Source organism: Gavialis gangeticus, unplaced genomic scaffold (assembly GCF_001723915.1).
Source record: "Gavialis gangeticus isolate Ggan-Ray unplaced genomic scaffold, GavGan_comp1, whole genome shotgun sequence".
NCBI classification, from domain to species: domain Eukaryota; kingdom Metazoa; phylum Chordata; order Crocodylia; family Gavialidae; genus Gavialis; species Gavialis gangeticus.
In genome coordinates, this window is record NW_017728996.1 from 54,123,807 (window position 1) to 54,138,383 (window position 14,577).

Here is a 14,577-nt window from a genome sequence, read left to right on the forward strand (position 1 = left end):
GGGGTAAAGGAAACTACCCCAAGAAAGGGAAAGGACGTGTTGGTGTGGAAGAAGTGGCTGATGTCACTGGGCACAGGGGATTGCTGGGAGGAGGGAAGCTGTGGCAGGTGATCAACATGAAGGAAGTGCTGGGGAGGGGGCTGACCCAGCATGGAGGGAAGGATGAGGGCAGGTAGAGAAGCAGCCCCAGTGTGGCCAGATGAAGCAAGAGCAGGAATATTCCCCAGCTGTATTACCTAAGCTCTGCTGGGCTGTAGGTGGGGGTGATGCCAAGGCTGCCAAATGCTGAGAGATGCCAGGTGCTGGCAGCCCTATCTGTGGGTTCCTGGATGCTGCCCCTCCACCCCTGCTTGATCAACTGGAGCCCTGCTATAGCAGAAGCAAGGAGTGCAGCCTCCCACCATTGTGCGCTCTCAGCCCTCTCCCAGGAGTGGTCCCTGACACCCTGGGGCCTGGCTCGTGGCTGTGCCACCAGTGGGGTATAGAGCAGACTCAGCCATCTTGGCAGTAGGGAGGTCAGAGGAAGGCAGCATTCCCCTCCGTAGTGCATTGCTGGGTAAAAGGGCCAGGGTACAGCCTTGCCGTACCTCAGCAGTGGCACAGTGTCATTAACGCATGCTTAGGCAGCACCCAGCCATCTTCCACTCCCCAGGGTGAGGCTGAGGGTGTCTTTGCTTTCATTGGCACCATCCCACACCCCAGCCATTGGGTGGGGAGCCCAACTGGCTCTGATCTACTGAGCCAACAGCATGGTAGTTAGGGAGCACAGCACATTCCTTGTGTCAGCAGGGCCTCAGAGTTGTCCTGTCTGACTAAGCTGAGTGTTAGAGGCCTGAACATCTACAACGTGCCAGAGTTTATTTATTGACGGGCCCAGAGCCAGGCCAGGAAGATCTTTGTCATGTTGCCCAGTACAGTGTAGTTCTTGGGAAACACAGAGGAGTCAGAGCTGGCCCTGAAACAGAGGCTGCCTGCCAGTGCAACCCAGTCACTCATGCACACACACAGAGACAGGGATGTGTACCTGCCCTCTGTGTACCCCTCATGCACACAGCTCTACACCTACATTTCCACCTACTGATCCACATACAACTGCACATACATGGCCAGATTCATGCATGCGTATATGTCTCCACAACTGTAGCTGTGCTGCCCCACTGAAATGCCCCCATGTCCACAGAGGTTCATAGCCAAAGAGATGTCTGCACATCTGTGCACCAGCTTGCATAATTCATGGCCCCTCTGCCCTGCCTGGCCCAGGCATCTGCAAGGAGGACAGTCCCTCCTTGGGTCACAGTCCCTCTTTGGAAGAGTACTCTGGAGTGGAGGTGGATGTGGGGTCCTCTGGAGCAGAGCTGGCTGTGGGTTTCCTGGTGTAGGGCTCTCCTGGTGTGGTGCTGACCATCTTCCATCTCTTCCAGATCTATTTAATCTGGATGATGTGCATGCAGCAGCAGTATGAGTGGCTGGGTGATATCATCCATAAGGTAGAGGAGAGCGACTGGCTTGGTCTGGTCTCTGTGCACTTCTACATCACCCATCTGGGTGGGTTCAACCTGTGCACCACCATGCTGGTAAGTGCCTGGCACCAGCAGGGGAGAGGTCCAGGGGAAACCAGCAGGTCAGGGTTCAGTGCATTCCCAGCTGCGGAGGGTCTGAGTGGTAGGACACCCTTTGCTGTGACACAAAGAGACCAGTACCTTCCTCAGGGCAGGGAGCAAAGTGGGACAGCATGCAGCCTGAGGGCCAGTTTAGGCAAGGATGTGGGAACAGGGCAGGGCTGCACAGCCTGGATGCTTCAAGGCCACTTCACAGCTCCCCTCATGGTGAGTCCTGCCCAGTGCCTGGGAGATGCATCATGGGAGCAGCTATTGTCCTCTCAGGGCACAGGTCAGGACTTGTGGGTGATGCTGGCTGAGGTCTCCCCTTGACCCTCTATGCCAGGCTGCCACCCATTCATGTGGGAGTGGGGAGGGGGGGTATCTTGCCCCAGGCTCCCTGTCCCAGCTCTGACTTGTTGCTGTACTTCTCCTTCTAGTATATCTGCAAGTGGCACTTCCAGAAGGTGCTGAACCACAGCCTGTTCATGGGGCTGTGCTCTATCGTGCACTTCAGGTGGCCTCCATCCATGCCTACTCCCTGCATGAACTTTCCATAAATCACTTGCCTCTCTCCAGCCCCAAGGCTATTCCAGCTTCAACCACCCAAGATCTCTGGGTAGGACCTTTTCCTCATTGCTTTTCTGGGAAGCATTTCCCATGCAAAAGCAGTGTCTAGGTCTCTTCAGGCCTGCAGCCTGTGGGTCATAGCAAGTGGGCACTGTAGGCAAAATCTTATTTAATTAGTACATAGGCAGTTGGGTAACTACAGCTAAGCATGGTTTGAAACCCAGCTCTGCGGGTGCCCAAGCCTGCACACACCCACTGACCATGCTCAGTGGGGCTGAGCTCTGGCCAGGCACCTGCACAGTGAAATAGGATTGTGCAGGTATGCATCATAGGTCAGGTAAGGCTTGAAGTGTTAGTTGCAGAGACTCCACAGCTGGCAGATGCTGGAAGAGACAGGCTCTCCTATACTTCAGTCTAGGGACTCAGGCATTTGTGCAACAGACTTAGGCTCTAGGTGCCCCCTTCACCCAGAGGGGGATGGAACCTGCTGCTCCTATTTCTCAGTATGCTTGAACAACCAGGCCACTGGCTAAGCCCCTTCTTCAGCCTTCCTCTTGAAGCAGGCCCACTAAGCAGCCAAGAGAGGCTGGTACATGGCACCAAGAAGTATAGGCACTGGGGGAGGTGTGGCTCACTGAGATGCAGGCTGTACTTGGAAGCCATGGGTTCTGGCCTAGACCCAGGCTCCCAATGGAGTAGGACCTTTTCCATTTCTTTCCATCCATTTTATCCAACAGTTATTAAATGCAAGTGTGGGTGGCTAGCTTCAGGAAGAGGGCTGGAAAGGGGGCCAATGCCTAACCTGTAGCCTAGTGGTTCAGACACACTGATGGCAAACAGAAGCTGCAACACTAAACCCCCCGTGTGTGGAAGAGGTCTGGAACCCAGGTCTGCTCCCTGGGCCGACTGCTCTGCTGCTGGCTGAGAGGCAGGAGCATCCTCCCTTGTTTCACTTCCAGCAGGTACACGCACAGGACGAGGACAGTTCTACAGGGAAATGCGTTTGGCCCCATGTGGCAGATCCACGATTCAAGCTCCAGCACACCCAGATGCTGACAGTGCCTAGCTGCTGCAGCTGCATTTTCTCTGGGAGCTGCTGCCACCTGCTGTTTGTTCGCTGCTGGGCTGGAGGTTGCAGCCCGGGTGTCCGCACAACCCAGTCCAGTACAGCAGGCTCCTTCCTCTCTGCCCAGCTGCTGTTCAGTCTCATGGCCACATACCCGCAACAATCCCTCATCCACATTTAAAGACCCTCCCTCCCTGCCAGTATTCAGTGGCCCCTCTCACACCATTCACATCACCTCTCCCCACCTGCTACAGGCCAGGATACCTGCAAAGCCTCTGCACCAATCCCATCTGTACCCAAGGCTCTGGCTGTTTTGAAGTAGCTTGTTGCTCCAGCCTTTGCCCTGAGACTCCAAGGCAAGGGCTCGCCCATGCTGTGCAAAGAGTTGGTTTTATTCACAGGGGCTCTTTAAATGTCAATGATGCAGAATCCACAGTGGGGAAGGGAGGGGAATATATAGAAAGTGCTGGATTTGTCCCCCAGGCACTCTCTGGGAACAATATTACAGTAAGAATAAATAACCAAAAAATGACGCAGCCACAGTACACCACAAGGGGAGTGCCCTTGGACATTCCCTGTAAACTAGTGAGACCGTCGGGGGCACTGGCCCAAGTCCTCCATGCGGATGGTGGCCACCGGTCCTCCTCAGTTTGAAAGATATTTCTCCAGCACCTTCATTAGCAACCCCGTCTCCTGGAATGAGAAAGCCACAGTAAGACTTGCCAGGGACTCATGTTAATCCTAATCACGGCATTGTTTCAGCATCTCCTGTGGTAAATCCTACCAGCCCTGAGCTACAGAGCAAGCAGGCAGGGTGGTGCTGCATCCCCTGGGTACCACACACAGGGCATAGAATGAAATGGCCTGGCATAAACCGGGAGAGATCAGAGCTTTCATCAGTTCCCAAGGGATTCAGCGCTTCTTCCAGGCCATGTAGCAGATCCCCACAGACCCAAGCAGGGATAGATTTCCCCCCACCCCGCCCACGTATGCTTCCCCCCGGCAGGCAGCCAGATCACCTGGGCTGCATGCTCTGGGGGTGAATTTCACCCTGATAGAATATCCCGCAATGACGTGATGGCAGCTGCACCTGTCAGCTTTCAGTGGCTGCGAGCACAAGAGAAGCCTCGCATTGTGATTTGCCAGGCTCTGGTCACCCAGTCACTAACCAGGGAACTGAGACAAGGGAGGAGGGTGTGGGGGAGGAACCCACAGAAAACTCCAGCAATGGTTTTGCAAGGACTGCTTCCCACCTGCCTGGTTCAACCACCTCTACTGTCCATATGCATGCAGCCCTTTCCATATGCACATCATTCACATTCCTCTCAGTCATTCACCCTGCCTGGGCATGTTTCCATCTATCTGTCTCCAGGTGAAATACTGTCTAGCACAGTGTCTGAGGAAAGGCAACTGTGGAGGGAGCATGCAACCATCATCCCTAAAGGGAGCAAGATTCAGGCATTTCCTAGATTTGGGCCATAGATGCTGGACAATTCCATCAAGGTATCCATGTCCCCGCAGAGGTTGATGCTGTCAGCTGAAGCATCTCAGTAATGCAGAGGACAGAGGTAGTGTTCTTTTAAATAGTCTGCAAACCTTCTAGCAGCCCTCACTGGGGTCTGTGTTTCAGACCCCGTCCCCAGAGCAGCAGTGGCTCTATGGAGTTGGAGTTCAGGTTGTACACAGTTGGTTAAACTTGGCTATTTTTACCCCCCTTAATAAGGCAGGGTGGCAGACCTGTTAAAGCTTCAGAGGGCTGAGTTCAAGCCCTGATACAGACCTGTACCCAAACTGGGAAGCCTGCTTGTCAAAGGGTAGATGGCCGTGCTGGCAGACAAGTCAAAGACATAGATACAATGTCATCTGTCACATCCTTGTGTGCTGTTGGCTACCAACACTGGTGTGCTTCAAGCCCTATGGACCAGGTTCACCTTCTGACCTGCCCCTTCATACAATTTTACTGTGCAAAGCACAAAAGACACACCAATTGGTGAGAAGGGTGGACTCCTAATCCTGAAACCTGGCAAAACAGAGAGGCTGCAGAGGTACTGGGAAAAGTCCAACTAACCTGCAGGCTGCAGCACCAGGGCTGGGAGTGAGTGATCTGCCCTTTTGGAGGAAAAGAAAGAAAGAAAAAAGGAAAGGGGTTAAAAACGTCTTGTTGTTTGGGAAAAAGGGGCTCACAGAACAGCTCCATACAGGTGCAGTCCCCTATATGGAGAGGCTGGAAAAGAAGACAATGGTTATTCATAACATCATGGAAAAATAGAGCTGGAAAGGACTTCTGGAGATTGTTTAGTCCAACCCTTGGCTCAAGACAAGCCCATCACTGTCCAAACCATCTCAGACAAGTGCTTGTCTAACCTCTTCCTAAACCTACACAGGCAGACCTGTCACACAACTACAAGGCACAATGCCCAAAGACATCAGGAACACTCGAACCTATCAATGTGCTGCTACTGGATGGGTTGTTAAATACACTTTAGGGCCATGCCCCCCACTACTGAGAAGACAAAACCCCCCAGAACAGCCCACGCAATTCGGACCCTGGGTAAATTCCATCTTGATCCCAAATGTAGTGATGAATCTGCCCCTGAGCAGCACTGCAACATGCTTGAACTAGGAACCTCTGGGTTTTCATTCCAACAGGAGCATCAGCAAACCCCAGTCAAAATCCCTAGCCTTGGCTGCAGCCAACACCCAGTGCTTCTGAAGAGGGTGGGGAAAAAAAAAAACATTGACACCTGTAGCAACAAGCACAGAAAAAATTCCTTCCTGGTCCCATGTGGCAACCAGCAAAGCTCAGAAGCCTGAGGAAATATGAACTTTCTGTACTCGGTTCTATAGAAGAACTGATGAGAAGAAGCTGGCTGTATTTACTAAGGGTGGGATGCCAAGGTTTTATTAATCCACTGCATAACGTAACACACCTGTTGAAGCAGATGAGAAAGAATTATCTGACTCCAAAGCCAAGGCTTTTCACTATTACAAACAATCAGCCCACAAAATCAACCATTCCTGAAACTGTGGCTGGATGAAGGAATTCATGAAACATGGCCAACCTGGAAAGCATTGGGGAATTAAGGAAGTGACAAGTGCGTAGCATGTCAAATAAAGCAACCTTGCTAATTTCACCCAAAAACACCCACTAGAAACTGCTGTGTCATTGGAGACAGCTAGGAAAGCCAGTGGGGAACTGCAGCAGGCTCAGGGAATCTGTGCAAGAAATAAACTGAGATTCAAACACATTGTGGCCAAGGGCCCTCCACCTGTCTGAATTGAGAAGTAGAGCCAGGGAGCCATCTTACCTTTTAGCCCCAGAGCCTAGTCATTGGGGCATAGGAGGAGGAGAACCCAGGGAGGAAGAGAGCTAGGTTCTCACCACCGCTCAACCCAGAGGGGTATGAGTATGCACCCCTCATTCCCCAAACTGTTTTAAGCACCAAGATATGAGCCATGCATTATCCAGAGCATCAGCTCTCTTCTTGAAGCCAGCCACCGGACAGCCAAGAAGGAGTCTTTGCAATTCAGCCTTGAGCTGCTCTGGCCTTCTCTGTTTGGCAGCAAGTTGCAAGTTATCAGTTCTTCTGTGAAGCAACATCTGTCAGAGCCGCCTGGCATTTGTTCTTATTCAGTCACAGTTTCCTTTCACAATGCGTCCAAATGCTCCTAAGCCTCATCATAATCTCATCTGCTATTTCTTTACACCAGTATTTTATCTGAATAACATTCAGTGTCTTCTAGGCCTTCAGACAATTGTCATACCACTCTCTGATATGCTTCAGGAGCTGAACAGATGCCCAAAGGATCTTGAGCAGACTTGTACCAGCCAATTGTGTTTTCACTATATGAAGTCATGACCTTTTGTCATCCAATGGTACAACCCACTCCTGGCATCTAAGACAGTGCAACCTGTAGCTCTTGTTAATGTTCTAGTGATTTCTTCAACTGACGGCAATGGAAACATGTTCCCTTCAATGTTGCATTGTTCAAATCTCTAAGATCTGAGCATATTCTTATACCATTTCACTCTGGTTTGTTTACAGTCACTACAGAATTGATCCACTCTCAGGTTCTTACACTTTAGTTATAACTTGCAATGGTTCCATGTGACGCAATTCTTTTTAGCCATATCCCTTAGTGCTATGGGGATTTTACAAGGCACATGTATTACAGGTTATACTTGCGAGCTTATCTTTGTTGTGTATTCATCAGGCAAGCACCCTACACCATCAGATACATTCTGTATTCTATGTATCTGTTCCCGATCATCTCTGGCTTATCTCTTTATCAAATTGCCTCTGGACACTGAATGCAAACCACCTAGTAAGCCCAGTATGACTTGTGAGTCCAATTCCACCACTAAAAGTCTGGTATTTCTTTAGCTGTTACATTCTCAAGCTTAACAGTGTAAATTCCCACTACTGCTTCTTCATATGACACAGGAAGAAATTAAGCTGTTTGCATCTCAGCGGGCATAACAACCAGTTTCTGTGCCCTGGCTGGCAGCAGTGGCCAGGCCACTGAGGGTGGTGGCTTGGCTAGTAGTGGCACGACTACTGTTCTAGCACCCACTCTCAGTGGGTGCCCAGCGCTGTTGTCTCTAGGTTTCTGATGCATTTTCTTCAAACACTAATTTCCCTTAAGGAAATGCTGATCCATTTCCTCAGTCCTCTGTTAGCATTTTCAGTTCCTATCTGACATGCCTGCACTGACAAAATACCAGACACTTTAATAGACATTACACACTGCAGCAGGTACTGTAAACTACTTGCATACGCATGTAACCAGTCCAGGCTCCAGGGCTGTCAGCCAAACTTGGCTCTAATTTATTTCAGAGCCTTCTCCTGTTCCCTGCCCTACAACACACTTGGGAAACCTGGTTTCCTACTACCCAAATTCCTACCTTCACCACACAAATAACCAAGAATTAATTACACAGGACTGTCAAGTCCGTCTACATTGCCACTGCTGTTCTAAGCAAGGCTCCTGTGGCTTCAGAACTGCAGGACCAAGTGAGGGCCATGTGGAGGCTCACACCCTACCTAAAGGGGTACGCACAATTCCTCTATCCTATAAGCCAAGGGTATCAAACTCATGCAGGCCCTTGGGACAGATCCAGATTGCAGGGATCCTTCTGGGCTTGATCCAGACCCAGGATCTGGACCCAACATCGGTAAGGCAAGCAAAGGTGGCAACAAAGAGGTTAATGCAACCATTGTTTGCTCCCAGCTGTTCTCTGCCACCCACAGTGTTCCCAACTGATGGGAATCTGGCAGTGGGCCCCGACCCTGCTCACACCACCCCCAAATTCTGGGTCACTCTAGGAGCTCCAAGAGGTGGGTGAAACAGCTCCACACACCTGATCCAACCCACAGTTTGGACACCCCCTATTATAATCTCCATTGTTATTTGGCAAATGTCAGTATTTTGCTCAGTGCAGTACAAAGCACAGGAAGCTTCTAATGTAAGAGACAAGTATTATGTTAACAACAAGCTGGGGGACCCAGGGACTGATGGGCCTCATTTCCTGCCATCATTATAGGAATGCCTTTGTCTCTCCAGATGTAAGCCTGAGCTAAGCTCCCAAATAAAGAGGGAAAGTTTAAGAAGTGCTAAAATCTACACACGTGGCTGTCTTGGATACGACTCATCTCATGAGCCACCCTACTGCACCTTTGTTCTTATTCCTGAGACAAAATAAATGCATGGAAAGTTGGCTGGATTTATAGCCAGCCCACAGAGCTAGCCTTCCATTTCAGTGGTCTCATTTGAAAACCACTGAAGTCAACAGAAAAATCCCATAAGGCTTCAGTGGGATTGGGACAGCCCCAGAATAATGATCAGAAGACCCATTTGTGCAGGGAGTCAGTACAGGCACTCCTCGACTTACAATGTTTCAAGTTACAACGTTTCCCCACTTACAAGATTTATAAATTGACACCCTGTTTCAACTTTCTGGCATCCGTTTCGACTTTACAATGCTTGCTGCGACATGACACCATGCCAGTAAACAAGTTCACTGCATCACCCATCTCGCTGGAGAAAATCTGTCCAAACTTCCTTGGACACTTTCTTTAAGAAAGCAGACAAAACTCCAGAAAAACCTGAAGCTAAGACTCCTGAGAAGGCTCCAGCCAAGAACCCTTCAAAAAGTCCAACCAAGAGCCCATAAAAAGTCCAGCAAAATCACCTCAAAATCCTTCCAAATCAATATGATTGCTATTTACAATATAAATACATTAATGTAGCTATATTGCTCATCTATAATTGATTGAGAACAAAATTCTGGGTTATTTTTGGTAAAAATAGGGTATCAGGCCTTGGTTCAGGAACGAATCACCCATTTATAACATTGTTTCCTATGGGAAAATCAGTTCCGAGTTACAATACTTTGACTTAAGACAGTTTTCAGGAACCAACTGTGTTGTGAGTCCAAGGACTGGTTGTAACAGGGAACTTAACAAGTTCCTCAGCATAACTGATGGAAGGCGCTTCCCAGGGGAAGGACTCTGGCCACTGTGACTGCTTTTGAAGGCCCTGAACACAGCATGAACTACACTGTGCCATCTGATGATTAGCCTGGCCATGGCAGCATTGGGGAGACACAACCTGCAGGAAGCAATGGATCTTGGTGTGAAAAAAACTGTTAAGACAAAACTCTAAACCTTGCACAGGTTTGAGGAACTCAAAGACAGGCGATAAAAAATGAGAGCTTTCCCACTGCTGTTACCTAGACATCATTCCTAACAGACACACCCCAGTTGTGCTCTCAATAAAGGGCATGTCCCACCTGGAGTGCCCAACAATCACTGCTTTCTACTACCTCTCTACCTGCCAAGACTTGGAACCACAAACCCTGCGCAAAGGTTTTATAAGATTACCAGGTGACATGGTCCCCAGTATCAGTTATTTACAAGAATCTCATGTTGGCATCTGAGTTAATCTGAACGAGCGCAGAGATCAAAGTGACAACCACCCATGAGGCACCAATGCCTGAGCATTTCTGATAAAACCACTGGAATGAGCATAGGAAATTTAAGCAGCATCCCAGTATTGTGCAGAAATAACATAATGCAGCCTGGCTGTTCAGCCTGGTCAAAGCAAATAGTTCAGAGGAGATGGTGACACCAGAATATTGGCCGTCAAGAGGTACAGTTATTACTTTAGGGCAGAAATCAGACCAGGAAGCTATACTGAGACTGACTGGGAATTAATCAAATCATAGGGAAACTGTACCCTGACAGCACCACTGTGGGAGCACTGAAAGTGAACGCTTTAGGTACTCTTCAGAAAAAACACACCCCAAAATCCCACAAATCCAGAGCTAAGCTTAACATCCTGAGCAGAGATCTGGGAAAACATGGGATAATCTACTCTGTTTGCACTGCAATTTTGTGTGAATCTAAAACAGGTGAGAGGCATGGAGGAGGAGATGGGGGTGACAAGCAGCTATGGATCCAATGAAATGAAGCAGGTGGAGGTCACAGTTACTGCCACCGTCACTGGTTGTGGCTCCACAAATGCTGCCCTCCAGCTCCCAGATGACTGTCCATGCTGAGGGTGTATCTGAGCCCATGTCCTCTGTCCATACAGAGGGCAGCTATGACTGCCAATTTGGTCCTATCATGACTCTCGTCAAATCTCTTTTTTGGCTTCCCACCAGCCACTGCATCAGATTTACAAGTTAGAGCTGCACATCATTATCCCCTGAGGCTCTTCATATCCCCACACTGCTCACCCATGTTCCCATGCACAGCAGGTTGCCTGTGACCATCATAATGACAGGAACACACATCTTTGTGTGTGTTGGTGCTGCAGTGCCAAGGTGACCTGGGTCCAGTGGGATGACAAACACCTCCCTCCTCATGCTGGAGTTTTGCAACTAATTTGCCCCATGTCTCCAGACATCTGTGGGCATGGTCAACGATCCAGAAGTGGCATAAGTACAGCACTTAGCCTTCACAATGGGCTCTGTGAGCTACTTGCCTGTCTTTCCATCTTTGCTAGCTCATCAGGCTCCAGTAGAAACCTTTCCTTCAAACCTTCATGCCAGCCTTCATGATAAGAGGGTTAGGACAAGAGACCAGGGGAGACCCATAGGAACCATGGAAGGGAATTATGGGAGTTGCACAGGGAACTATAGGAGTTTGACCTCTTCTCCCTCAATTCTCCTAGTGTCCCAGAATGCAATTTGAAATCTCCCAGGAATAACTTTTCTTGAATTAGCCCATTACCTTAGCTGAGCAACTTGCCATGAACTCATTCCTCCTCTGCTCACCTCACCAGTTCATCCAAATTGTCCTGCTTTCTGTGTGTCTGGGGTAGGAGACTGACAACCCACATGCAGAATCCTAGTGCCACAGATGTATGAGGGGCCCCTTCGTTCCTCCTCTGTGATGTGACACCTCAGCGCTGTCACTGATGGAGACAGACCTCTGGCAGGGGCTGCCAATACCTCAGAGGGATTTTTCTTCTTTAGTTGCCACAGGCTAGTGTGTCCCCACTGTTTCCAGGAACAGAGTGGACAGAGAATCAGGGGACTTTCCCATGGGTGGCAGAGGGGACAAAGCTGCAGCCTTTGTCCTATAAATGCTTGGGACCAAATGAAAGCTCTTCCACCACCAAGGCCTCATGGAAGTGAAGAGGCAACCCACTTTTGTGGCATTCACACTGCCCACCCAGGTATTCCCATTCAGAAACTGAAGCCAGTGTTTCTGCTGCCTCCACATGAACGCCCACCGAGTCCTTCCCCTTTACCTTCCCCTTCCAAAGGAGGTACCTCCTCCAGCCCACCTTGGTGGGGTTTCCTGGGGGACCCACCATGTGACCGTCTGAGGGTGGGGGGACCCGGGTCTGGCTCCCAACTTCCCCCTTGCTGCCTGCCATGTTCTCTCATTCTGATCTCTCTCCCTCCCATGGCTTCTTCAGTGCTCACCTGGTCAGCAAGATCATGCTTTCCTTGGTTCTCATCTAATAATCTCTCTTGCAAGAGGATTTTCAGGAGTTCCCTGGTAAGCAGCTCCTTCATGTCCTCCAGGATGGCTCGGAGGGATGGACTGAAGGCCATTGGGACAGAGCTTATGGCAGCATCCTCTGGAGACTCCAGGTGTGAAGGGCCTGAGATACTCTTCTTTCCCATGAAGTGGCCTGCAATCACATAATGCACCTCTTTACATAATGGAGGGGGCAGACATTCAGGAGACCCTTGCTCTGCCAGCAGGATCTAAGGTAGGAGTCAACAGCACTGTGCCATGAACGGGACTCTAATGTCACTCTCTCCTCACTGCCATGGGATTCCTTGGAAACCAGATCTGGTAGCACCATCCCACCATTAGCTGAGGAGAGCTAGTGGAAAGGAAGCTAATGATGGCCAGAAGTGTTTCCCCAGATGCCAAAAGTCTGCGGGGTTAAAGCTGCACCCACACATTTTGGAAGGAGTGAATTTCCTATTTCAGAACAAGTGAGTCTGAAATATCTGGCCCTTCAGAGGCTGATGCAGGTGATGGAGTCCCCTGTCAGAGCACCAGCACAGAGAGAGACAGACTTGCTTTGTGGTTGTTGCTGCTTCATTTCCAGATGATTTAGTTTTCCTCCTGCTAACCACCTCACCATGGGTGGGCTCCCAGTGACACAGGACACGGGTCTCACCCCTGAGTTGATACAAGCATCACTCCTACAATACAGAGTCCCACTGGAAAGCAATCAGCCTGCTCCCCAAAGAACAAGTGATGGTGGTGTTACTTGACAGGAGCTCAGATTCCTGGAAGAGCCTATTTTCCTCCACCTGAGCCTGGCTGGACTCCCTTTTCAACCAGAGGAAAATTCAAGTCCTCAGCCCCCTCCAGCCCCTCTCATGCTTCTGATCTGTAAGGAAATTCACCGTTGCTTTCCTGACATCCACCTTCCCCTCACACTCTCCCTCCCTTGCTTGTTCAGCTTCAGATAGCACTATTAATAAAATAAGTTTCACAATCTTCTCAAAGGTGCCAGAACAACACATTTTAAAAGGCACACACGGCTCAGGATATTTCGGCATTGGCAGGTAGTCCTGTTGTTTCCCTTGGAGCTGTGGGGGTGGAAGGGACCTCCACAGTCACCTCATCCAGCCCAGCTGCAGGATGCACTTGTATCTAAACCATCCTAGACAGACGTCTATCCACCCTCTTCTTGTGAACCTCCCGTGAAGGAGATTTCACATCTTCCCTGAGCAGCTTGCTCCATCATCTCACAGTTCTTGCAGCTGGGAAGCTTCTCCATGAGATCTGATCTCAGCCTGCTTTGCTGCATTTAACCCACTGCCATGTGCCCTGCCTCTGTGAGCAGTTGTCCTCCCTCTTCTTCCTGGCAGCCTTTCAAATACTGGAAAACTGCTATCATGATCTGTCACCCCACCTCCAGTTTTTTCCCCAGACTGAAGTCTGCTCCCCTCAGTCATTAGCCTTGGGGCTCTCTGGACTCAGTGCTGGCACTGGTAGCTGCATCTGTTCTTAGCTAAGGTTACTTGCTCCATAAGCCAATATGCCCCAGTTCCAGGCAGCTTTACATGCTGGGTGTGTTGGCCAGGTTTGGCACACTGTACTGGGAGGGTGTTGGCTGAGAAGTCAGCAATATTGGCCCTTTCCTTTTAGCTGAGTGACTGCCAGAAAGCAGCTGGCCATTCTTCCCATGGCCAGCTGCTTTCCAGCTCTTCCCTGCAAGATCCAAGGAACTTTGGGCCAGATCTATAAACTTCCTTAGGCATCTAAGTCCTATCAAAATCAATGAGCTTTTAGGCTTTTAAATAACTCCTTGGGTCTGGCCCTTCCTTTCCCTCATGCCTTCTCCCACCTCCTGCTTGCTGCCTCAGCCCCCTCTGCTTCACATTCTCCTTTTCTCTTGCTTGAATTAATTTTATTGGCAAGACAAAACACCTGAGCACCCTGCAGGCAGCGAATTGCATGGCCGGGTTGTTCCACAGCCTGGGGACCCTCCCAGGTGGGGGATGCCAGGACCAGTTTGTTCTCTGAGTGCCCCAGGTCAGAGACCCCTCAAACCAGAAGAGCATTTACTGGAAATGAAATATGGTCCACCTCAGACTCAGGCTCCTGCACTCAGTGAAATCCCAGCAAACAGCATGGCAGCCTCTGGCTGAAGACATGGGTAAAGCACAAGCATGTTGGTTCATGGAAGGGACTCATTTCTGTGTCTGTCTCCCTACATCTCAGCTGGTCTCTAGCCTTGCAGCATCTGAGAGGCTCCCAGCACTGAGACAGTGACCATAGACATCTCCCTCTCCCCTCTGGGTGCTGCCAGTTGGCCTCTAGAGCAGTGGCTCTTAACCTTTTTTGTACCAGGACCCTT

At 49.9% G+C, this 14,577-nt stretch overlaps 1 protein-coding gene across 2 annotated transcripts in view; it reads right to left on the minus strand.

The window, feature by feature from the left end:
• Positions 1–3,605: 3,605 nt before the first annotated feature.
• NMB (neuromedin B) overlaps positions 3,606–14,577 on the minus strand; it is a 19,287-nt gene continuing 8,315 nt past the window's right edge. Inside the window, exons 2-3 of one of the 2 annotated variants that reach the window (XM_019504558.1) lie at positions 12,173–12,384; positions 3,606–3,927 (exon numbers count right to left, since the gene is read on the minus strand). In XM_019504558.1, the coding sequence (XP_019360103.1) occupies positions 3,880–3,927; positions 12,173–12,384 (260 nt within the window). In that variant the 3' untranslated portion in view covers positions 3,606–3,879. Of the gene's footprint in view, positions 3,928–10,586; positions 11,741–12,172; positions 12,385–14,577 lie in introns of those variants that run through there. The other variant, XM_019504557.1, reaches the window with a different exon arrangement.